Source organism: Lemur catta, chromosome 12 (assembly GCF_020740605.2).
Source record: "Lemur catta isolate mLemCat1 chromosome 12, mLemCat1.pri, whole genome shotgun sequence".
In the NCBI taxonomy this organism is placed as follows: domain Eukaryota; kingdom Metazoa; phylum Chordata; class Mammalia; order Primates; family Lemuridae; genus Lemur; species Lemur catta.
The window spans coordinates 22,744,657-22,769,854 of NC_059139.1; the positions used below are offsets into that span (position 1 = coordinate 22,744,657).

Genomic DNA, 25,198 nt, shown 5'->3' on the forward strand with positions numbered 1-25,198 from the left:
CTACTTATGACCTATCTCCAACCCACGGGGGGATCATTCTAAGAAGGGAATCTAATCAAGTCCCTTCCCTGACTAAAGTGCTCAGTGTCTTTCCGGCATGGCACGGAAGGCTTTTGATAATCCAGTATTAGTTTTTTGCGGCTGCTGTAACAAATTATCACAAACATAGTGGCTTAAAAGAACACAAATTTATCATCCTACAGATCAGGCGGTCAGAAGTCCAAAATGAGTCTTTCAGGGCAAAAATCTGGGTGTCAGCAGGGCTGCGTTACTTCTGGAGGCTACAGGGCAGAATCTACTTTCTTGCTTTTCTCATCTCCTAGAGGCCACTTGTATCCCCTACCTCCTGGCCCCTTCCTCCATCCTCAGAGGGGTCACCCCGCCTCTGTGTTTGTCATCACAGTGCCTTCTCTCACTCTGACTCTCTTGCTGCTGCTTATAAGAACTTTCGTGATTACATTGGGTCCACCCTGATAATCAAGGTTAATCTCTCCATCTCAAGATCTTTATATAATTACATCTACCAACTCCCTTTAGCCATGTAAAGTAACATATTTATATGTCCCCGGGATTAGGAAGCGGGCAATTTTGGGGAGGGGAGGAGCATTGTCTAGCCTGCCTTATCTATTTCCTGCCTGCCTTTCTTTCTTCACGTCTCGCCATGCTCACTCCACGCTCACTGGCAGCCCCAGTTCTCAATCACTGGCCTTCGCACTTACCACTCCCATCGCCCGGCTGATTCCTACTGGTTCCTCTAGACCAGCCTCCGCACCACCTCTTCTGGGAAGACATCCTCTCACAGGCCAGGATATGGTTCACCGGGTGCTCCCAATAGCACCTTATGCTTATTCCTATTGTCGCCACACTGATTTGTAATTACACGATTTGTCTGACTCCTCTATGGCCTTTCAAGCATTCTGGCATAGGGGACTATGACTTCTTGGAGCTTATGTCTCTTGCTAACACAGTACCTAAAATTTAGTAGGCATTCACTCATAAACATGAATAAATGAATCAAAGAATGAAAAAAACATATGAGCGAATGATGTTGTATCAGTCAAACTGTTTGCTCATCACTGTGCAAGACAGAAGATGCCAAGCGAGGCTGTTCAGAGAGAGGCGGGCGCTGCATCCCTGAGAAAGCAGCGCATCTGGGCAGCCATGTGTAAGAAGTCGGTTGCCTTCCCCATCCACGGTTACCTCCCCAGCTGCACTCTTAACCACCGTAACCACAGAAGTGGGGAAACAACAGGTGGGGTAGGCTGGGGAGACAATTTTTCCAAAGCTTCATTTCTCTAATAAATATCTGCATTTAATTTTGTTTGTTGATGTATTTAGTTTAGTTTAGATCCACATTAAAGTCAATCCTAACTTCTGAATTACAATGGCTTGTGGCATTTGTGTGTAGCTTGTAATGACACAGCTGTTCTGACCAAGAAAGTGGGATGCATAAAGATCTTGTAGGCTCAAGGAACACTTTAACGCTCCTCAAGACACTGGCAAAAACCGAACGTGAAGCAAACAGCATGCAAAGCCCCCGAGGTTTGAAAAATAAAGTTTAAATACTGAATTGTGCTGAAACATTTGAGCTTATCTGGAGGACCCCTCAACTATAAATTATTACAGCCAATTTGCCTCTACTCTAGGCAAAGGTTTCTCATAGAGAAGTGGAGAACCTGAAGAGACTGAAAAGGACTTTTTTTGATGTCAAAGTAGTTGCTGCAAAATGTTAACCGCATTAGACTAAAAATGCAGAATAATCAGAAAACATTTTAATATTAAGCTTATCCACTGATAGACTAAAATAGTGCTTTTAGAGCCTAAGGAATCATTAGTTTAATTAGATAGAGGTTCAGTAAATGCTATAGTGTGAGACTGATAAACATACTGTAAAATCTGTTTTTTACATCATAATAAACTTTCATGAATTTAAGTGTGAAGTTGCCAGTGTAGCTTTGAGTGATGCTTAGGATTTTACTTATTAAAAATTTAAAAACTTTAGTAAAATAAAAATAGCACATAAGCCAGGGAAGTAAAACTGTGTTTCAACGGTAAAATGTTAAAAATATTCCATTATATTTAGGGATAAGACAAAGGCAATTCTACCGTCACCACATTTAACATTGTTCTGGAAATGCTAGGAAATGCAAGTAACAAGAAAACAAAGTAAAAAGCATAAATATTGAATAGGAGGAAACAAAACTATCATCATTGGCTGATGAAATTGTATGTTTGGAAAACAGAAGGGAATTGAGTAAAACAAGAAAACACTGCAAGACACAGATAATACATTAAGGTCTCTGCTTATAATATTTGCATGTTTATTTATTTATGTAAATCCTTATTGAATCTTTACTATTAAGCTATTACTTGCTTGTGCTCTAACTTGAAGAAGAATAGATGTTTGTAATATATTAATAATTAAGTAAAAGATGCTACTCTAATCACATTCCAGAAATAATCATAATAAATAACTGATATGTAGCTTTTCTATACATGTACTGTTATTCTAAATATCACACAGTGAAATAAATGTTCAAGAATAGCCTACACAATTCTAGAAAAGAACAGAATTGAAAAGAGACTAACCACACAGGGGCAGGAATTGACAGAACAATCAATGATATAAAATAGAATCTGTGAGTCGAGATCTATGAAATTATGAGAAGTTCATTCATTTCTAATTAGTGGGGAAAATGTGGATCAATTAATAAATGAGATTGGAATAGTACACTAGCCATTTACAAATAAAGAGGAAAGCTGACTTATTTTAGAATTAATCCCACATATTAATAGATCAGAGATATTAATAATTTTTAAAATGAGAAGTGCTAGAAGACATGGGTGAGTCATTTTATATTTTTTAGATGTGGCAAGCATTTCTAAATAAGACGTAAAACTCAGAAACCATAAAAGGAAAAGATTGGTACGTTTGACTGCATAAAATTTAGAACATTGGTAATTTCTTTACTAAATTTAAAAAAAATCCACAACGAAAAGGAAAGATAAAAATAAACTGGAAAAATATAGTAACATTATGAAAAGCAAAATGCTAATATCCTTAAAACCCAAAGAGTCTTAACAAGTCAACAAGCAAAAGATGTAGAAACCAAGAGGGAAATGAACAAAGCACATTAACGGAAGGCTCACAAAAGAAATGAAACTGATTTTAAAAATATGAAAATTGCTTAATCTTATTCAAAATAAAAAAAATACAATTGAAATGAATGAGATAAATGCTTCACCTATTAAATTGTGAAGATTAAAAAGATTACTAAACTTCAGTGCCAAGAAGGGTATGGGAAAATAGGCCTTTTCAAGTACTGTTAGTAGGAGTATAACTTAGTACAACCTTTTTAGGAGGCAATCTGGAAGCATGTAGCAAAAATTTAAATGTGTTTATCCATAAATTCCACTTTCAAGAATTTTTTACAGAAATAATCTCACAAGGAATTAAAAATATATGTATTAAAATATCTACACATCATTACTTGTATTTGAGAAAAATTACAAATCTAAATAAATTGTAATATACTCATACTATGGAATACTAACCAAGTCATTAAAAGAACTATGGTAGTACTATATATACTGATAAAGAAAAATATCTATGCCATTTTTGTCAAAAGCTTCTAGGAAGAGCAAAGTTTCCCAAAGTCTCCACCTCTCTTACTCCTTCCCCCATCATTTCCATGAGGAGAAAATGCCAGATTGGGCAGTGTATCCATTAGCTATTTCTACACTGATGCTCAATAACAAACCACACCAAAATTCAGTGGCTTTAAGAAACATTTATTCTCACAAATTGTCTGTTGTATGGGAGTTCAATGATTTAGGTTGGGCTCTGCTGGGTGGTTCTACTATTAGCTACGATGACTCAGGAATCTGAAACTGGAGGGAAGTCAGGTGGTTTCCACTGGATTCAGCTGGGAATGCTTCTGCTCCATGAGTTTCCTGTCTTTCTCCTAAGACTAACAAACTAATCCAGCTTGTTCTTTTCATAGCAAAGGCATAAGAGGGCAAACAGAAAAATGCCAGGCTAGTCCACCCATCAGTTCCACCTCATCTTATTGGCCAACCAGGTCATATGACCAAACCCAGAATCAAGGAGTGAAGAAATATACTTCCCCTTTGTGAGGGAACTCCAAATCACATGGCAAAGTATGTGGACAGGGGAAGGGGTGAAGAGTTAAGACATTAATGCGATCTCCTATGGTCAGATGACAGCTTAGGCCACATTTACAGGAGAACACAAATGTTGCCCCTATCTGAGGAAGCTCTTCCTGTGTCATCCGTAGTGGAGCAGGACCACAGCCACCTTCTTTCCATTACTCTGTGCCAGGAACTCAGGAAAAGACCAGAATCTTTATTGTGCCACACTTATATATCTGAAGCATGAGAAATCTGAAGAATGTCATGGGAGATATGTCTGGAACTATAGATCAGGGAATATTGTGGATGCCTTAAATGCTGTGCTAAGATGTCTGAACATTTTAGTGAGGGTAAGGGAGCTATTGAATGACTTTAGGAAGTGAAATAATGTGAATGAACTTGAGGCTTAGAAAAAGTCATTCTGGAGTTAGTGTGAGGGATGATAGGCAGGTAGAAGACTGTAGGCAGGGAAATCATCTGGGGACTCATTCTATATCTGAGGTAAGATGAACTGAGCCTGTACAATGGGAAGGAAGAGAAAGCTCACTCAAAAAGATAAGCAGCTGACTCTGGAAAGTGACATTAAATAATAACAAACACTTCTACAGAGCTTATTTAGTTCCAGGTACAATTCTAAGAGCTTTCCATATATTAACTTTTTAAATCCTCATCCTATTATGTAGTTACTATTATCTCCACTTAACAAATGAGAAAATTGAGGTTTAAGAGGTCAAGTAATTTGTTTAAGGTCACACAGCTAGTAAGAAACAGCCCTCAGAGAAATATTGAAATTACTGTGATAATGTATACACAGTGAATTAGAAGAGGGGTTTCTTAAGTCTCTTCAGGCTGCTATAACAAAATATCCTAGACTGGGTGGCTTACAAACAACAGAAATTTATTTCTTACAGTTCTGGAGGCTGAGAAGTCCAAGATCAAGGCATTGGCAGATTTGATGTCTATTGAGGGCTCACTTCTTAGTTGGCACTTTCTCACTGTGGCCCCACAGGGTGAAATGAGCTCCCTTGAGCCTAGTTTATAAGAGCACCAATCTTGTTCCTAAGGGCTCTGCCCTCATCCCCCAGTCACCTCCCAAAAGCCCCACCTCCTTAGACCATCAACTTGGAGGTTAGGAGTTGACCATACGAATCTTGGCGGGGGACACAAACATTCAGACCATAGCAAGAGGGTATATAAAAGCACCCTAAGGAGACAAACATCAACCTCATGCAGTCAAGACAGGCCAGATTCTGAGTGATTTTTCTAACATGTATAATTGACAAACTTAAAGTAAAGAATGTGTCCCTCCTACAGGTAGTTACTCAGCTATGAAGCATTGAAAAAGAGAGGTCAGAGAAGACATCTTTTTTAGTTCCCTCCAGGAATTTTGTGAAAAGAATGTTGTGGTCTCACTGGCAAGATGAATGCATTACACTATCAGACTAATTTCATTAAATATTTAGTCTTCATGCCCCATGTTTTGATTTCAATGACCAAATAACCTTAAAATTATAATTAGACTTCCAAGAAGAGATTTGCCTCTAGGACAAATATTTTTTTCATTTACCAATGTGAATAAAGAACTTGGTCCCAGTATATATGATAGAACTTAGCTTCAACTTCCCACAGAAAGCCCCTAAATGAACACGGGAAATTCCTACAACCCATATTATAGAAGTAGATAAAGGATAAGATGCCTCCATGTTGTTGCAGCATAAATTTCAAGGCCCTGAATAAGCCCTTGAGGCCCAGGTGACCAGACTTTCTGATTGGAGAATCATCACTTTATATGGTTGTATAAGTTGTTTCTTTGGTTCCTAACATGGCTGAGGATAGAGAGACCTCAGTTCTACCATCCTCCAACCTGCCAGATGTCTCACTCCACATGGGCTACTGTGACCACTAAGCATGCTTTTGCGATAAAATGAAAGGCAATGGGGACTACTACTTCAAGAGGCAGAGACAGCTAGTTGTCCACCTAAGTTTGTACTCTCCTCCCATTAAGTATATTTCTATTGGCAAGATGTTTTCCTGCAAAGACTACATTTCTTAACCTGCCTTGCATTTAGATATAATCATGTGACTAGCTATCATCAAATGGAGTTCAAGCATAAGTAACCTGTGTCACTTCCAGGCCAAAGCTTTTCAGCCTTCTCAATACCCTCGTCCTCTTTAATCACATGGACATCGTTGACTATGAAGTCCTAGAAAACAGCAGAACCACAAAATGGAGGGGCCTGAGACCCAAAGTCACTACATGGAGGTATGGTTTTATGAGTGAAAAATAAATATGTTGTGTTGGAGCTTTTATAAATTTGAGAATTTCTTTGTTAACTAGTATTATCCTAAGATACCATGTGTACAGCTCCTCTGTACTGCTTTGTCGTATCTGAGAATAAACTACTAAAAACATACCTGAACTGAAAGCTAAGCTATCATTCTCTCTCATCCTCAAATCTAGATGAGATTCTTTGATCTGGTCTGGAAACATGAGGATTATATTCTCCATAATAGATCAATGACTTGGCATTCTAGTTTTAGTATCAATTGTTATGAGCTTGCTCAATGTAGTTTAGGTCTCTTTTAAGAGATGGACCTACTCCGACAGATTCAAATCTTTGAGGCCAGATGTCTGCAAGACTCAGTCCTGAACTATGAGAAATTCTTCAGTTGGAAGGGTTATTTCTCCCCTATCCATACCTGGGAGGCACATATGTTTTGTCATTTTGATATCTCCCTTGTACTTTCATGACCTTAAAGACAAGGAAAGAATGGCCCAGCAGTAAGAAATCATAGACTATCATGGCCAACCAAAGGTAGGCAAAACAATAAGCCAAACACACTGGAAATATACAAGTTGGTATCTCTTTACCCCTCACTACTCAAAGTGTTATCTGAAGATCAGAGGCATGAATGTCATAGGTAAGTTCGTTAGGCAAAAGTTCATGCCCAGCCCAGACTTGTGAATCACAATTAGCATATTAACAGGATCCCCAAGTGATCTGTGGGCTCACCAAGTTCGAGAAACACAGCTTTTGTTTTCCATCTCTTCTCCCACACTCACTTCTACCTTTTTCCAATATGAAGGGGCTATGGGTATGTGCAGTCAACTTAGAGCTGTGCTTGTCATCTGAGAAGCAGTTATTAGAAGAGAAATCAGACAGGAAAACTCACATCACCTGCCTTGTGGAGGAGCCTAGAAGTGGGTTCAAAAAGATGAATTCCCCAAAACAGGTTTAAAGTCCTCCTCTTCAATCTACCCTGAAGCTCCAGAAAGCCTCCAAGGCTTGCAGTAGACACTTCTTCTTTCCTTTTCACTTTCTTTCATCCTAGTAGGTTGACCCAACATGTGAGCCCACTCTTTGAAAGCACAGCCTTTAACCAAGTGGGCCAGCTGAGATCACCTTTCTTTTCTCACCAGAGGCACTTTATGTCCCCTGTTCATGCAGGTGTGGGAATTTGCTGAGTAAAAATCCCTGCATTAAAATCTAAAAATAGAAAAAGAATCATAAATTTCAGAATAAAACAAATTTTCTTTTATTTGTAGAGTATTTACCAAGAGAAAGAATAAAATAAATAAGCTCAGGGCATTTGACACAGAAGTTCCTCTAATCCTTTTATTATCACCATCTGCTATAGAGATCCCAGACAGTAGACAAAATGAAGGTGTGGGGAAACAGCTACATTTACACCTATAAGAGGAACACCTATAAGAACAAGTACATTATTTTACCTAGGAACCACTTCCCATCTCACTTCATTGGTTTTCTTTCTTCCTTTCTTCCTTCTTCCTTCCTTCCTTCCTTTTTGATCTGAAAATATATCCTCAAGTATTTATGGAGATAAACACATTCCAGGTAATTAAGTAAGATGACCAAAGATCTATTGCTCTTAAAATTCTAGATCTTTCAGAAACTTTAGTTTATACCTTATCAAAATCATAGATAGCATTGGGCTTCTCTCAAACTGATTCCACTCTCTGAGAGTCCCTGATTTCCAAAATAGACAAAAGTCATAATCTCCAAGATTTTTTCATCATCAAAATGAAATAGGCATCGGTGTCAATAGAAGCACTAACACCCGCATAATAGTTCAAAAAGTCTTCTTGGGAAACCTGAAGGAAAAAATAGGCAAGGGAAGAAAGAAGGAAATGGTGTTAAAATATGTGAGTCACAGTGGAGCATTTTACCTTCTTCCTGAAATATTTTCTATTGAGTGTGACTTGACATTGCCAATCAAGAAGTTAGGCAAGGAGAGCCTAGTTGACTTTCCCTTCTAAGGTGGCTTTCTGAGATGGGACATCAGTGAGGGTGGCTCACCTGCTCATCGGCCAGCTACAGTTCCCCCATGGCCATCATTTTTTGCATTAAGGTAAGATCTCTCGATCTCTACCTTACTATCCAATATGGTAGCCACTAGCTAGCTGCACATGACTATTTAAATTTGTACTCATTAAAATTAAGTATAATGAAAAATTCAGTTTCTCAGTCACACTAGCCACAGTTCAATTGCTCATTAACCATGTTTAGCTAGTGGCTGCCACATTGGAGAGCACAGACATAGAACATTTCCATCACCAAGGAAAGTTTTATAGGACAGCACCACTCTAGAGTAGACCTTGTATTACTATTTTAGGATATAGAAATTTATAGCATAAATGAACAGATAAAAAGCTCTTTAGGGAAAGGGAGTCTAGAAAAAAAAAACACATAGGTAGGGATATAACTAGAGAATGGGGAACTTCCCACAATCCTTGGGCACTCAGCAGTACATGAGGCCTAACACTCAATGGCAGAGTGCAGAGGAAATAGCCATGTGGGAGGTACCAGAAGGCCAACTCTCCTGACTTGTCAGGTTGGCCAGGATTTGTGTTAGTATTTGAAGGTTAGACCTGTGCTTCCTAGGCTGGACAATGAAGTTAAGAGCAAAGACGTAAAGAGTAGGAACCAGCCCCTAGTTCCATCTATCTCTCCCCACCTCACCCTCCCCCATTCCTTAATACCAGCCACAGAGTAATACTATTCCCCATAGTCCTAGAAGCACCACTCAGAAGCTGGGCATTCTGGGAATTTGCTCGGCCAGCTAGATGGAAGTAGTTCAGCCCTGCAGGAAAAGGAATATTAACATCAAATTTTCAAACTTTCTTCCTTCGCTGTCAAAATAATGGTTTTATGAGTAATTATGTTTCGTTCTTTTAAAAGCACAAGAAAGTATAACATGAACAGGGCCTTATCATTTTCAAAGAAATTTCACCACCTGGAACTGAAGCATCACACAAATAACATTTTTAAATAATTCAAAAGCACCATCAAGGAAGTAAACATTTAAAGAAGCATGATATGTAACATGTTAGCTAATAAGAAGAAATACATTTTGGAAACACTTTAAAACTGAAATACAAAATCTAGATGTACTCTTTTATTACAATAGTTGCTAATGTTTGAAACCTTAAATTAAGGAAATTCTATTAAATCAGAACCATGTTAATAACAAGGCACAGTCTGATAATGTGACAAAATAACAAACTTCGTATTATAAATTAAACCATATCTAACTTTGTGACTCAGAAACTTCTCAAGTTCTGGTTCCTAGAAATGATAGCCCAACTATTGCCATTAAGGTAAGTTCTTGTTTTCAAAGCATATATAGCTTACCACTAGAAGCATCTATAGCTTCTTAAATAAAATATTTTAAACTTTATATTATAAATATCATGGAAATTCTTCTTTACAAAGCAGAATGTTGTTTTGACCCTCAATTTCTATTTTAAAATACTATCAACATAGGATTTACATATAGAAACACCTCATTATCTAGAAAATAGCTTGAGCTATAGTTGTACAATAAAATATTGTCAACTAGCAATTAAACTGGGATTATTTTAAAACATACATAAGAACTTTTTATGACTTGCATACTAATTACATTTATATGCAAATAGATACCTCCAAGTTCCTGTAAAACATATATGACTAAAGTAGACCCAGCCCTTATAATCTTCTTTACATTACTGACTGACTTAGCACCCTCCATCTTTTTTTTTCTAATATAGATGAAACAAAAGTAAATTTCCACTCAAACTCTATGTAAATGACCTCAATTAGTAGAGTCTGAATTCATGGTGATTACTATGCACACTTTGCAGCTTCAATAATAATCTCAAGTCAATGGATTTTGAGTGATACTGCTAAATGAGATTTAAGCCCTAAGTATGAACTTCTGGAATGGTACTTTATTCCCAGTTCCCTTGGAAACTAAAGGAGTGATCTGGGTTTAGCAAGGTAATGGCTAACATTTGATAATACCCTACATTTGTGCAGCACTTCATCCCATCAATGTGGAAGCACTCTGAGATTTACTATAACCCTGGCAGGAGCAGGCCACTCTGCCATCTGTCATTTTCTCTCAATTCCAGGTCCCCATTCTGTTCTAAGTGTCTCTCAGAGAGCTTATTGCCGTCAGCACCGCATGTGGCCTGAACGTTTCCAGGAGACCAGCAACTCAAAGCTTTCAAGGTCAAGACCAAGATGGTCCCAAGTCAGTACTAGTCTCTGAATGCCAGGCATCAAGGTCAGTGAGGAAAAAGTTACTCAAGTCTTCAACGATACAGGATACCAAACTCAGATCTTGATTCAAATTTCAGGTACTTGAGCCTTGAGTCACAAGACCCCTAGTAAATTTATTACAGGGTCTACAACAGAATGAAATTGGAAATGAGTGATAGTTACATGGGGAGCATAAGGTAAAAACTGGGTGTGGCCCTTGACAGGTTTGAGCTGCTTGTCACACCTCCAGTGTCAACAGCAAGAGCCGGAGCTGGAAGCCAATGGTATTCATGAGGACTTCAGTGAAACCCAAGTTGCACCAACAACTTGGGTTTCAATGGCTGCTAAGATTTTTACAATACCTCATAGAAACAATAAATAAATTCATTAATGAAGAATCAGGAGAAGAATCTAATACAAAAAAAAGAAGGTCATTACATTTTGAGATTTTCTTTCCCTGATGCACTATACCTTTCTAGTTGCAAGGTCCATATCTAAACCTTAGCTACTGGTTGGTTGTTCATATTTTCGGTGGGTTCCATTCCTGAAGAGGCTCTTCCACTATATTTTACTGAGGGAAAAAGCTGGCTTTGGCAAAGCAGGTGTGAGAATTAAACAAGAAGGTCATGCTATTCTCAGAGAGGAAGAGCTGTTTCACCACAGCCTCTCACCACACCAACTGAGACAGCAAAAAGAATTATTCTCACACAGTAGTGTTCTGAGAACTCCCATCAATCATTTGTTTATGTTTCTTTCAACAGATTTTACCTGCCATCTGTTTTAGAACAAATAATTTTAGGGATTCTATAGGTGGGCTTTATGTTTTTGCTTTTTAAAATAAAAGAACCAGCTGTCCCTATCACTGTTATGTGGTTTCCACACAAGTGACTTGGAGGAGTAAAACCATGCTGAGAAACGTTGGCTTTCAAAAGGATCTATTAGATGAAAATCACTAAGATTCTATGACAATCTATCAGATCTTTGACACTTTTGCTTTTCCTTTGAGTCAAAAGTATTTCTAAGGGTTAAAACGTTGCTGCTTCATTCAACAAGATCTTAACTTAAAACAACAGCCGGTCATTTCCAGGGAAGCAGGTTTGTTGACCAATTTGGAAAAGTGGAAGTTGCAAGGATCTTTATTCTGTACTCAAAATAGATATATATAAATCCAACAAGATATACTACTCAGAGGAATACAGAATTTCATAGAGCAGGAGTAGAAGGGCCCCCACACATCACACAAGAATGATTTGGTTCATTTAATCTCTCCACTTGATTAAACACCAGCATAACAGACTGCATCTGCAGGTAGCTTAGGGAGGGTGGACTCACTCTCTGCTTGTATTCTCATGGGTCAGTGAGACAATCTACATTGGCCAAGAGAATTGATGGGCCCAGACAATTATCTGCCTTCAAACATAGAGGGGGTTTTTCCTTACATTGCCTTGATAGACTGTCGACGTTCATCAAATTTACTACGTAGTTCCCCCAACACGGTGCCAGAGGAAGGGCCCCAAATCTCCTGGCTTCAGAGGCTGGATGAGATTCAGGAAGGGGCATGTTTCCCTCTTTCTCTCTGCCCACTTTGGTCTCTTAACAACTGTGGCTTGTTAGTTTAGTTGGAAAGCCAGTGGTTTTATTATATTTGCATTTATTCTAGTTCACTGCTCTATCCTCAAAGATAGAGCAGACAGCTCAATAAATATTTATTGATGGGCTGTATTTCCACCCTCAGACTGAGGGGTGCCAAGTCAATCTGCAGCCAACATGGAGAACACACAGCTCTACCTTAAAAAGCCATTGGGAGGGTGTGAAACATGACTCCATGCCTGCTGCCAAATCACACAGAACAAGTGCATGGTCCTCCACGGTGCCATCTGGGCCTGGGAAGATCCTATCAAGGTTTAGATGACTGAGAAAACCAGCCCCACAGACTGGTGAGAAGAACTCTCTAAGTCTACCATTCAGCCCTCACATCTTGGGTTTCTCATTTGCACTGTGAATGAATTCAGGTGACTCAGTACGATGTGCACCAACTTGGCAGCAGCTGGCAGGGGCTCTGGCCATTCTCGCATGGGTTTGCCTCTGGGGGAGTTAGAATCCCAGACTCAGTACTGCACAGGTGGCTTGTTCTGACAAATCCTGATTTGCAGAATGTTTACATACGTAATTCCTGTTTAATTAAAAAGCTAGCCATTTTATCGTCTTTTCTTTGGCTTGCTTGTGTGCTTAATTTCCTATCTGGGGTCCTTACCCAACAGGTGAGATGCTCCCGAGAGATGTTTTGAAGATGTTTTATTGTTTTGTCATCTGAACTAAGTGCTTACTTTTAAAATTGTAAACAGAGTAAGGTTTAAAATCTCTAAGTTAAATAAACAGCAAATACACCCAGAAAAATGTTAGCAAATCGTTTTTTTTAAATGACTCATGTCTGATCCTCCCACCATTGTTAAAAGGAGTAGAGCTAAATAATGAACGATTCCTTGCTATGCCAGAAATCACAGATGAGACTGAGAATGGGAGTGGAGTGATCCTTGACCATGAGGTTATTAAGAGGTTTTGTTTTGAGAGGGTGAACGGGCCTTAGTGGAATCTTTCTGGTGGGCCCAGAACCCAAACTCCTAGAAGGGCAACTGAATGTAACCAAATACACAGTGGGGCCCGAGTTATCTAAAATCGGATAGCTGTGCCCTGTGCCTCCGTTAGACAGGAAGCAAAGTGCCACTTGGGGAAGACAAGCTGATAGCTGCTACCTAGCCCTTGCTCAGAATCACATGCTCACTCTATGGCCCCAGTTAAGCAGAGGCATGAGTCATACCCAGAATCAAAGACATGAATCTAATTAGAGCAAGAGTCTTGAAACCCACCATGCCCAGGAAGCAGGGATCCTCTCCTTGGCCACAATCTGTAAGGTATAGGCTGCAAAAACACGGATTTTTAAAATGCATTTCTTCATAATTTCTTTTGGCTTTCTACATAATTTCCATATATTTCTCCATAATACTTAGTATCTTTGGCCCATCACCCTCTATATAAGCCTAGATAATAAATCCAATAAAAAACAGGTTTGTAGAATTAATTTTAAAAAAACTAGCTTACTAGTTTTTTGATGTAGGGTTGCAACCATCTCAAGAAAAAGGTCCCTCGTCCAGCCTGTCACCAGAATAAACGAGAATTGAGCTTTTCAACAAGAAACAAAGCGCAGTGCCTTATGTAATGACTGCTATAATTCTTGTCTGGCAGCACCTGTTTTCATGATTTTTCAATCAATACATATCCTGGTCTCAACTTCCAAGTCTGTAAAATAAACCATTAACAAGTGAATTGGTACAAAACATGGGAAAGTGTGTTCGGACCCTGAGTCCAGAGCCACTTAAACACATAAAATCTTAAAGGAGACCATTAACCCAATCCAGGTCCCAAACTGGGTGAATAAAGGCAGCCAGGAACAAAGGAGGAAAAGAGGAACTTCCCTGAGCAATAAGGCAGGGTGGGCATTGCCTGCAGCACCATAACCAGAGGCTGGTCACTATGTTTATCTCTGGCCTCAGACACACACAAGGAGAGCTATAGTTTCACTACCTACTTTCCAGCAGCTGGGGCTGCCTTCACTTCTAATAGCCTTTCGTGGGAAGATTCCCACACAATAAGAAGCTGCAGTTTAGTGCTGGGAGGTGGAGGCTTGAAACCAAGAAATGTCAAGATGGAAAACCTGCTTTGGAAAAGCCTATGATCCTAGTCAAGTCACATCCAACCTCCTAGTGCTGGTGGGAACTTCAACATGATTGGCTGAAAGCAGGAAGGGGAGAGAGAAACATTCCGCCGGGGGAGGGCTTGCTGGTATGGTCTGTCTACTCACAGGGCCAGATGTCCCACGTGAAATCCAAGAGCACAGCCCAGCCTTGAAACTTTAGCCACAGGAATACTTTGAACAGTCATGGATCGACTGCTCAAACAGTCTCCACTCACACTACTGTTTAAAATGAACACCAAAAATGTCATTTTAAACCTATTTGCCAAAGTGAGGCTTCCCTAAACCCTGAGCAGTGGAACTCAACAATTCAATACAATTCAGTTAGAAATTGAGGCTAACACATGGTCTCCTTCTGGTCCCCAAATTAGGACTGAAACACTTAAAGATTTATAGTAAGTCATAAAAATAGATGAATTCTGTCACCTACAAATGGACCATCTAAAAGGAGGTGAAGACAGACTGTGGGTGCATGAATAGATGTTATAACTAAAATGTTCAAACTTCTGTTAATGGCCAAGGAAAAAAACCTAACGATGATTAGACGCCTGAGTGTATCAACCATGGCACTAGGAGCTTTGCAGATCTCATTTTATTCAATTCCATTTTAGAGCAAAATAAAAAGCCTCAGAGAAGGCAGGCTCACAGCTGACTACTTGGTGCCTTTATTTCTGCCTGTTTTTTGAGCCTTAGAAAATATAGTGTGTTGATACCAAAGAAACACTGAGATGAACATGAAATCAAATATAATCCTGGTTTTGAGCTGAGGTTTAATCACTTGGAGCCATGTGGCTGTCCCCAAGGCCCAGTCCCCGGTCATACACTTAGAGCTTCCAGGCGGTTTTCATCATGATGATGAAGTACACGTCGGTGTCAATGGACGCGCTTACGCCTGCGTAGTAGTTCATGAACTCCTCGGGCGTCACCTGCAGCGGAAAAGTCAGAAACAAAAACGATACTTTGCTTCCCCCTCCTTCAACAGAGGCCCACCTTCCGTACCTGTAAGTATTAATAGAAGGGGAATCTCAGTTGAGAGAGGTGTTTTTTGGTGATCACGGATGAGGAACAGATCTAAAACAAGAGAAAAAGTAAAGCTGAGGATAGCAGTGAGGGTGGTGGAGGGAAATGGAGGAAGAAAGTCTTGCAAATTTCCAGGCCAACCTAAATGGAAAGTGAGACACTGGCTGGCATCTCTTCCTTAGGAGCAGGAGCCCGTCCGTTCTGATAAGGGAGACTGAAACTCAGAGAAAGAAGCAAGTGTTCCTCAACTGCAGCTAAGTCTGTCTGTGACACAGCAGAGACAGCATGTCATGTCCTTCTGTCAAGATTAGTAATGTTTTTCCTTTCAAAAAATGGAGTTCTGTCCTGAAGGTAAAGAAACAGATTTCCAGTTAAGCACTCCTGGGTTGCATGCTTTTCTAAGACACAAATTACTCATTAAAGGCCCAGAATGAGCAAAAAGGTTACCCCCAGTTCCACACCTCCCTCCCACCCCATGTTCTCTCTCCACTTTATAACTATGACTGTGTTTCTGGAATTTCAACTGATGTGTTTATCTACGCCAGTATTTTACATTACTTTCCTTTCGGAGAGAAGAAAAACAGTTATTAGTCTTCTTTTATAATAGGAACAGATGATATGTACATTCCACTTTCACTACACTGGCTGTCATGATTAGTTGATATGGGGAAAGAATTGTCCTCCTGTTTAACTGAGTTCTGTGCCAGTCAGTGTAGCCCAAAGCATGGATCGGCTTACACACCTACAGAGTCGGAATCTATGAAGCAAGTGGTGGAATCCAAGCATCCCAGTTAATTATTGTGCACACTAATGTTTGAGACTATCAAAGATAATCAAGATAGTCTTAGGCCTCAAAGAGCTCACAGGGCTGGTGGAGGAGTCAAACAAGTAATGGATAATTTCAAAAGTAAATATCAAGTAAAGTGATAAGAGTTATTCACAGAACCATGAGCCATTTTGACTGTGCACTTTAATTTGACAATTTGAGGAACATTTTCTATGGCTAAAATTTAAAAATTATCAAACTCCTAATATTTTTGTGTTGTTTTTATTGTTTTTTTATTGACCAAGGGTAGCAGACATTAAAAGAGACATACTCCACATCCATTGAAATATTCCTGTACCTGGCTTTTTCTACTACAGAAGTTGAAAAACTTCAGATATGAATTGAGGGTTAAAAGAAAAAAAAGGAAAACTAAAAATGTACTTTCCCAGACTCCCTTGCAGCTACAGCTAGGGATGGCCAAGTGATAGAATCTTCACCAATAAGATAGAACGAGAAATCTGATAGGAATTTCTAAGAAAGCTTTGCTTTCTTGACACAGGCTCTGTTTCTTTTTCATCCTTTCCTTCTCCCTCCGTTTGTCCTGCTGCCTAAAACTCAGATGTACTGAGTGAAGTTAAGCAGGCATCTTGAGATTATGAAGGAAAGACCAAGAGAATCACAGAGACCTCAACTCTGCTATCCTTTAGCCACTGAACCTAGGACATTATGTAGAATAAAAAATAAAACCAAATTTGTTTATTCCACTGTGGAATAAGATTTTCTATTATTACTTCCAATTGAATGCAAACCTTAACTGATACACCAAGATATGATTGAGAAGAATATTGTCACCCCATCTCTCAATCCCAAACTCCCCCAGTGGGATGGGGTGACCTGGAGTTGAGTTGGCTCTGAATGGAGAATGAAGAAGGAATCCAAGACGGGCAAAAGATAAGGGGAGCATCAAACCTCATCCAGAAGTCAGACTACATCAAACCAGAAGTTAGAGCAAATGTACTTGATCAATTCTGAAAAAGCCATCAGTTATTCTTAGCTAGGTGTCTGCTTGTTGCCTGAGGCTCAGTTTATGCTGGGAATGGCCTGAATCACAAAATCTCTTACCTTCTGTATGTTTGCCTTCATCATAGCAAATTACTATTCCTCAGTAATTACTATAATTCCTTATTTTATTTGACATTAGAAAAAAATGAGAGAATGGACACTCCTACTTTCAGCAGGCCTCTTGACGAAGCTGTCCTTATCTATTTGACAAGGTGCATACTATGTACTGGGGAAGGTCCCAGATGGGGTCAGTGGAAATGTCTAAGTCACAATACTGTCCCTTTTTCTCAGCTCTAGACTCATTAGAAAAATCCTAAAACAAGGTTAGATTACTACGTGTACTCAGTAAAATACCTAAAATATTTTTATTTACTTAAAAATTGTATATGAGATGGATGAGGCAGTAAGACTCATACACCCTGAAATGCTAACGTTCTAAGAGTCATTTAAAAATGTGATTACAAAGTAATATACACACTTGAAAAGTTCAAAACACAGATATTTAAAAAATAAGTAGTGGGGTTTAGGGGTAGAATAAGGGTGAGGAAGGTCTGTTTCACACCTTTATTTGGTTGCTTTCATACCTCCATCCAAACAGCTTCTGATGCACAGGCTGCTATGCGAGCCGAGTGGGGCAATAATAGTACAGGATTTACAACATCAAATCTTATGGCTGCTGCAAACCCTAGTAACTTTTATGAGCAGTTGAGAGCTTAGCCTCAATTATTAAAAGTTCATAAATTTGAACATCATCCTTGGATAGGGACTATGCTAATATTTTGCATTATTCTAAATTCTGTCTTGTTTGGATATATTTTTAACCATAAATGAGCACACTGGCTTACAAGTGTAACTATATTTCACCATAAGAAATCTTAATATACAACTCAATTTGCAAAAGGTAAATTAGGGGCTAATTATCCCCTTTATAAAAGAATTTATCAAGGAGTTCCTCTACATCAACAATTCTTTTTACATTTAAAATATAACTCAATGTACAAAAGTGTGAATCACATGTCACTTTTCAGAAACATTTTTACTATTTCCATTAAATGAGATAACCTTGTTAAGCCCTTAGCACAATGCCCAGTTGGTATGTGCTCAGCAAATATTGCCCAGATTCATTATTATGCTAAATGAGGTTCATGTGTACATTACATTTAGTAATCAATAGAGCTAAGGACCTCAAATATGAATGTGTATAAAAGTCATCTGGCACACTTATTAAAATTGTAAAGCCCAGGGCTCCACCCAAAAAAACTCCGACTTTGCGGATCTGCAGTGCAACTAGCAATCTGCATTATGAGCACACACTCCCTGGTGGTGGCCGTGACAGCCAGAGAAGTTCTGTGATACTCGGGTGACATCAAATGTTTTAACTACTAAAAATCTCAATAATTTTTATGAGTATTTGAGAGCTTAATGTGACCTATTAAGATAAATGTCAAAAAGGGTGGGTGGGGACTTTAAATCAGCTGGATCATAGCCACTGGCTACTGTGACTTGGGTTAGGGAAAAGGGCTGCTGAGGTTTCCCCCGGTAACGAGGAGGAACCACCTGCAGAAAAAAAGCAAAGACACTCTGGGATCCACATAGAGTTGGGCTAATTTGGGGAAATGGCAGTTGGCTATTTTTCCCCTGACATCTCAGAGATCAAAGGCCAGCAATACCGAAAGAAAACATGCAGTTCTGTTATTTCTGTCCCTAAGCATTTGGCTGCCCTACAGAATTTAGGCCCCCTTTTCATTAATCTGCCTGCACAATTCCTTAGCCCCAAATAGCGGGTATTTCTCTGTCCCTGACTGGAGGATGTCAGCAGGAAGGAAAGAGAGGCCCCCTTCCTGTCTCCCACCCCTTCTCATGGGGTGCATCATAAAGTTTCATGAAAAAAGTTGGGGGAAATTCCCTTCCAAAGGGAAAGATTTATTTTCTCTTCCCATAACCACTCTCTTATTCCCGTCCCCCTTTCCACTAATCTCTTCCTGTGTGGCAAAGGGGTTGGGAGATAACAAACCCTAGCGTTCTGCTGATGCTGACTGTTGCCAAGGAGACAACGCCCTTCCCTTAACACAAAACTCTTACGTCACCTAAGAGCAGAAGTGGCCCTGGCTTAAAAGATAAGTCCACTTACGTCTGTTGATAAAAGACAGATGACATTTTCATCTCAGCCTAGACACAGTCATGGAAATGTAATTCCGTACGTACCCTACCAAGCTATGCATTTGTAACTTGAAGAAAAAAGTTAATGGAGATAAGGTGGTTGCTTTTGGTTCAAGTTCACTTTAGAAATGCAAATTAACCTCAAAGTATACTAAAGAAATCAGAGTGACTTCTGTAATCTGGTGTTCCCTTTATCAAAAGCTGCCTTTAAATGGCATTTCCACAGAGCAAAGTGTGCTGACAAATGATGCTCATAAGAATGAATGCAGAGGCCCTAAAGCATCCTGAAAAGCCTTGTAAATCTGTTCCAGAAAATTGAATTATTTCTCATTTTAAAGGTAAATATGTTTTATTATAGTCTAATTCATTGGAATGCGACTAGCTGAGTGTGGTGAATATGGTAACCATGAAATGGGGTTTTTAATCAAAACACCACACTCTCCAGATGCCAGGTAGTTAGCGGTAGGTGGATCCCCTAGTAATATATACCAATATATGTGTCTATGGGTGTGCACACACACACATATTTTATTACTTTACTTTTCAACTTTCTAGATGGTTCCCAAGGAAATATTTTACTTCCATTTATAACAAATATGCTATCAATGTGTTGAGGTTTTTAAGGTTTGGGACCTATTTCCCATTCCTAATTTCAACCTGAATAGAAGAAATTTCCCTTAGATTGAGCTCTTTTACTTACCAATCCATCTTTGTCATAGGGTGAATCGAAGTTATCCAGAAATTTCCTGAATACTTGTTCCTCGGTCCACTCCCCATTTTGGTATTTTGGATGGTGTTTTACATTATATACCTCGCGAAGGTCTTCAATTGTTATGACACCATCTCCAGTCTTGTCTAACTTTCTAAAAGCTTGCATAATTACCTCTTTTCTGGCTTTGGACATTGGAGGCTACATAAATAGAAAAAGCACACAGAGACATACATGGTCAAATGAGCCTTTTTTTGTACTATACGTGATGAAATATCTTATTCTCCTCAATGATGAAAAACTGTTTATGTGCCATGAAATAATATGCATTATGATTGCTTTAAAAAACGCCTAAACCTGTTCACAGTCTTCTGCCCATCCCCTCAACAGTGTACTAACAACTTCTAAAAACAAAACCTCAAAATAGCCAACCCAAACCACGTGAAAGCCAAACTTAACAAATACACTGATTCACGAGGCCACTTACTCTTAATGTGAGAAGAAATTCATTGAAGTCTATTGTTCCATTTCCATCTCTATCAAACCTCTGAAAAAGCTCTTCTGCCTCTTCCTTTTCCATGACCACAGCATAATCATTTAACCCTTTCACAAATTCTTTGAAATCAAGGGTTCGGTTGTTATTGTCATCCATAATTCGAAACACTCTAAAGAAAATACCCACACAAAAACAAGAAGAAACTCACAAAGAAGAAGGTGTAAGTGTAAAGATTTAAAAAGAAAACTACTGTCAATGTTCTTCAAAGTAATATACAAAAGTTTTAGATTCTCCTCTGCACCATCCCTTTCAAAATTGGAAAGCCTCTTCCCAGCCCATCGGAAAGGAAATTAAACCTTTAAACACACACACACACACACACACACACACACACACACACACACACAGTATGAGTCTAATTATATGACTTTCTGAAAAAGGCAAAACTAAATTACAGAGATAGTAAAAAGATGAGGCAGAGAAGAGAGAGTTGAAGTGGCAAAGCACAGGGGATTTTAGGGCAATGAAACCATGCTGTATAATACTAAGATGGTGGATACCGGCAGTATGCATCTCCTAAAACCCATAGAACTTTACAGCACAAAGAGGAAACCTTAATGTGGATGGACTTTTAAAAAACCATTTAGGAAGTCAGGGGACCCCAGGAACAAATGCAAATTGTGACAAAAGAACCTCACTGTATTACAAAAGTATAAACCACCTCACTGAAAGGGGTGGGAGAGAAAGGTGCTGATTTAAATAACTTTGGAAATGAGTAGAGTCTGCAAGACTAAAGGAACTGCACAAAATCACTGTACTCTAGCTGATATTCTGATACTCCTGTACGTGTACACTGGAATCGGACAACCAAGCAAGGGGATGAGAAAGAACGGGAGCTGGGTGCTCACAGCTGAATGGGAACTTACAGATAAGCTAGGGGAGGCAGCTCAAATGATCCATGGGGTGATGGCTTGCACTGGAGACAGCAGTATGAACTCGTGTGTAGCTTAATATGGACATAGATGGTTATGTATAAAAATATTTATAGATATGTGTATATACACAGGTTAGTATACACACATATATTTCCTTGTTCTGTCAGCTGAGAAGACCTAGAAATAACACCACCTGAGTAACAATAAGCACATCTAGGGCCTAAATCTTGGTTTCTACATCCATTCCCCTATGAAAAGAACAGACCTTCTTGGAGAAATGGCTGATTCTAGGATTGAGGCATGAAGTAGACAAAATAAGCTTGGAGAATCTTATAGTATCATAAATTAAGCAAATGCTAAAAATTGAACAACTACAGTGGTGGAGATATGTTAAAGGGACATAGGGGCCAACTGCAAGAGTTCTCAAGGCCAAAGCTGGAACAATTTGGTCAATATAACAATGTTGGATTATAACCCAAAGTAGAAAATAAATATCCATGAGTCCATATTGGTTTAAATAAATAATGGAATAAATAAATAAATGGAGGAGAAAAGACACATTTCCCTTACCGAAAAACTCCAGATAAGTTGTGTACATACTCTGCCCTCCAGGAGGGGAAGCTTACTCCCACTCCCTAAGCCTGGGCTCTGCACAAATGCTTCCTTCCAAAAGCACAGTATGGGGAGGGTGGTGGGAGTAATTACCTTGGAGGAGCCTGACAAACACTACCTCAATCAGGTGATCACGGTCAACATCAACAGGGATAAACCACATTGATCGCGCTCATCCTTGTGTTGAGGTGATCAAAATGGCACTTGACCTCTGTGGTCCCCAAAACCAGTTACTCTAGTCTAATCATGAAAAAATAATCAGACAAGTTCCAATAGAAGGGCATCCTACAAACTACTTGACCTGTCAAGATCATCAGAAACAAGGAAAGTTGGAGAAATTATCATAACCAAGAGGAGTCTAAGGAAACGTGACAAGTACATGCAGCGCAGTATCCCAGATGGGATCCTGCAACAGAAAAGGACACTAGGTAAAAACTAAGGGAATATGAACAGATTGTGGTCCTTACTCAATCATAATTTATCAATATTGGTTCATTACTTGTAGCAAATGTGACCATACTAATGTCGAATGTTAATAATAAGAAACTGGGTGAGGGCGTTATGTGGGAACCCTCTGTAGTATCTTCATAATTTTACTATAAATCTGAAACTGTTCTAAAAAGTAGTCTATTTAAAAAATAAAAACAGGTAACATTTTTCAAGCTCCCATCTTTGCTAATAGACCCAAAGGACCCAAAGTCTTCCCATCTCCCAATTAAAGAAAAGCAGAAAATGTAGATAAGTACTTCGAAAACCCTATTGTACCTATTTTTCTGTATAAAGTCTCCACTTAGCATAAAATGTAAAGATGGCTTCTCATTTTTTAAACATATATCCACTGACTCCCCAAAATGTATGGACACTGTGCTAGCTGCAAATAGCCTCACTTGGAAACATGCCTCATTATTTCCAGCTATATCTCATCACCTCCAAATATATGGTGTCCCTATCTTTTTCTATGGAAGAAATCATGTATATTCTCTTTTCCCTGGTATTTTATTTATTTATTTATTTATTTATTTATTCATTTTTTATTTTTTTTTGTTTCAGCATATTACGGGGGTACAAATGTTTAGGTTACATATATTGCCTTTGCTGTAATAGATGTTGGCGTGGGCGTGGATGCAGAGAGATAAGAACACTGATATCTTCTAATTGTGTTTAATTATAGTGCTTGAGGTCCTTCTATCAATCTCATCACACCACATTGTAACCTCACTCTTTGCTACACATTCCCTCTTCCTCCACCATCCCCCACTACCCACAGCATATCTCCAAAAATTTTATATTTTGCTGAGAGTCTATCACATTGAAAGAGTTCTTAACTGGGATTCAGAAAACCTGTTCTTGATTTCCGGTTCTACCACTAAAACCACCTGTGTGATCTTGGGCACATTTTATAACCCCTGAGTCTCAGTTTTCTTTCTTTTCTTTTCTTTTCTTTTTTTTTTTTTAAATTAAGATAGTGTCTCACTCTGTTGCCTGGGCTAGAGTACAATGACACAATCATAGCTCACTGCAACCTCAAACTCCTGGGCTCAAGTGATCCTCCCATTTCATCCTCTCAACTAGCTGGGACTATAGGCTTGTGCCACCAAGCCTGGTTAATTTTCTTATTTTTATTTTTTGTAGAGATGGGGGTCTTACTGTTGCCCAGGCTGGTCTCGAACTTCTGGCCTCAAGCAATCCTCCCACCTCGGCCTCCCTAATGGCTAGGATTACAGATGTGAGCCACTGTGCCAAACCTGAGTCTTGTTTGTCTATAACAGACTCTAATGGTTGATTTTAAGTTCCTTATTAATGCTAAAATAATGTATAATTGTCAAGTTTCAACTTGTGCTTTTCTCTATGTTAGTTATATGTAATAATGACAAATTCCTATTCTTTTGTAGGTCACATTTCTCATTTAAAACGCAAGAAAGAACATTTTGAACAAGGGGATCACATCCATGGGCTGTATGAGAGACGAGACCATGACAGTTTGTTTACTACTATATGTTTGCCATTTAGTGGTGACTCTCAATATTTGTTGACTGGATGAATGAATAAATAAATTAACTAAGGAATATACAGCAGTGCGACAGAAAGTGAACTTACCAGTTTCCTTGTAAAACATAAATAAATTTGAAATAAATAATTTATTATGAAACTACCATGTGTTATTCAATAAAATTCATTGGTTAGGCATTTACAATGTGCCACACATTGCATTAATCCCTGTGAGGAGGAATACAAAGTTGAATGACACTCAGTCTCTGTCCTCAAGAAATTTATTGAGAGAGGGAGACAGAGAGAGAGAGAGAAACTAAGAAAAATGATCAGTGGCTTTGACTGAAGGGAGACAGGACTCATTTCAGACCAACAGCAGTTTCTAGGATATTGGGGCATTTGAGAAAGCCAAAGTACAGCTCTGAAGAAAAAAATAATGAAATTCAGATGGAAAGTTGGGTTAATGGCAGAATCAGAAGAATTTTAAATGCTCCTAAACGCTAAAGAGTCTGAGATTATTATAAAATTTTTTCTGAAAGTCATTTCATGACTTCCACGAGAAGTAACACTATCAAAATAATCATTTAAGTGAACTTCGGCAATAGTGGGTTGAGTGACTTGAGGACTGAAAGCTCAGAAGCAAAGGAACCAATAAGAATATTATACTATAGTAAGAGCCCGGGGGAAAGATGTTGAGTGGCTGCACTTGAGCCATTGAGATGAAAATAAGAAAAGAGATTGCAAGATACTGTAGAAAAAGAGAAGTCAATGTGGTGGGTTAATGAAGATGATTCTAAAGTTTCCCACCCAGGGAACTGGAAGAGTGGAGATACCATTAAAAGAATAGGGACTTCAGGGAAAGCTCTGCCTGCAAGAGGGAATGCTGACTTTTGTTTTGTCTTGAATAGTAAAGCAACTATGTAGAGATATTCACTGGGTACTTGGTTAGTTAGCTAGTCCTTCCTGATAAAAGAAAAGAATAAATTATGAAATGAGTTTGG

General features: G+C 38.9%; 2 protein-coding genes across 5 annotated transcripts in view; one reads left to right on the forward strand and one right to left on the reverse strand.

Annotated features, from left to right (window-relative positions):
- The window catches only part of IL7R (interleukin 7 receptor), a 54,725-nt gene extending 30,425 nt beyond the window's left edge, over positions 1-24,300 (forward strand). The window contains exon 8 of one of the 2 annotated variants that reach the window (XM_045565632.1): positions 24,101-24,300. In XM_045565632.1, coding sequence (XP_045421588.1) covers positions 24,101-24,118 — 18 coding nt within the window. In that variant the 3' untranslated portion in view covers positions 24,119-24,300. Of the gene's footprint in view, positions 1-6,286; positions 6,391-24,100 lie in introns of those variants that run through there. The other variant, XM_045565631.1, reaches the window with a different exon arrangement.
- The window catches only part of CAPSL (calcyphosine like), a 34,911-nt gene continuing 17,426 nt past the window's right edge, over positions 7,714-25,198 (reverse strand). Inside the window, exons 3-6 of one of the 3 annotated variants that reach the window (XM_045565635.1) lie at positions 20,653-20,830; positions 20,157-20,366; positions 15,271-15,374; positions 7,714-8,266 (exon numbers count right to left, since the gene is read on the reverse strand). In XM_045565635.1, the coding sequence (XP_045421591.1) occupies positions 15,273-15,374; positions 20,157-20,366; positions 20,653-20,830 (490 nt within the window). In that variant the 3' untranslated portion in view covers positions 7,714-8,266; positions 15,271-15,272. Of the gene's footprint in view, positions 8,267-9,116; positions 9,256-15,025; positions 15,375-20,156; positions 20,367-20,652; positions 20,831-25,198 lie in introns of those variants that run through there. The other 2 variants (XM_045565636.1, XM_045565634.1) reach the window with 2 other exon arrangements.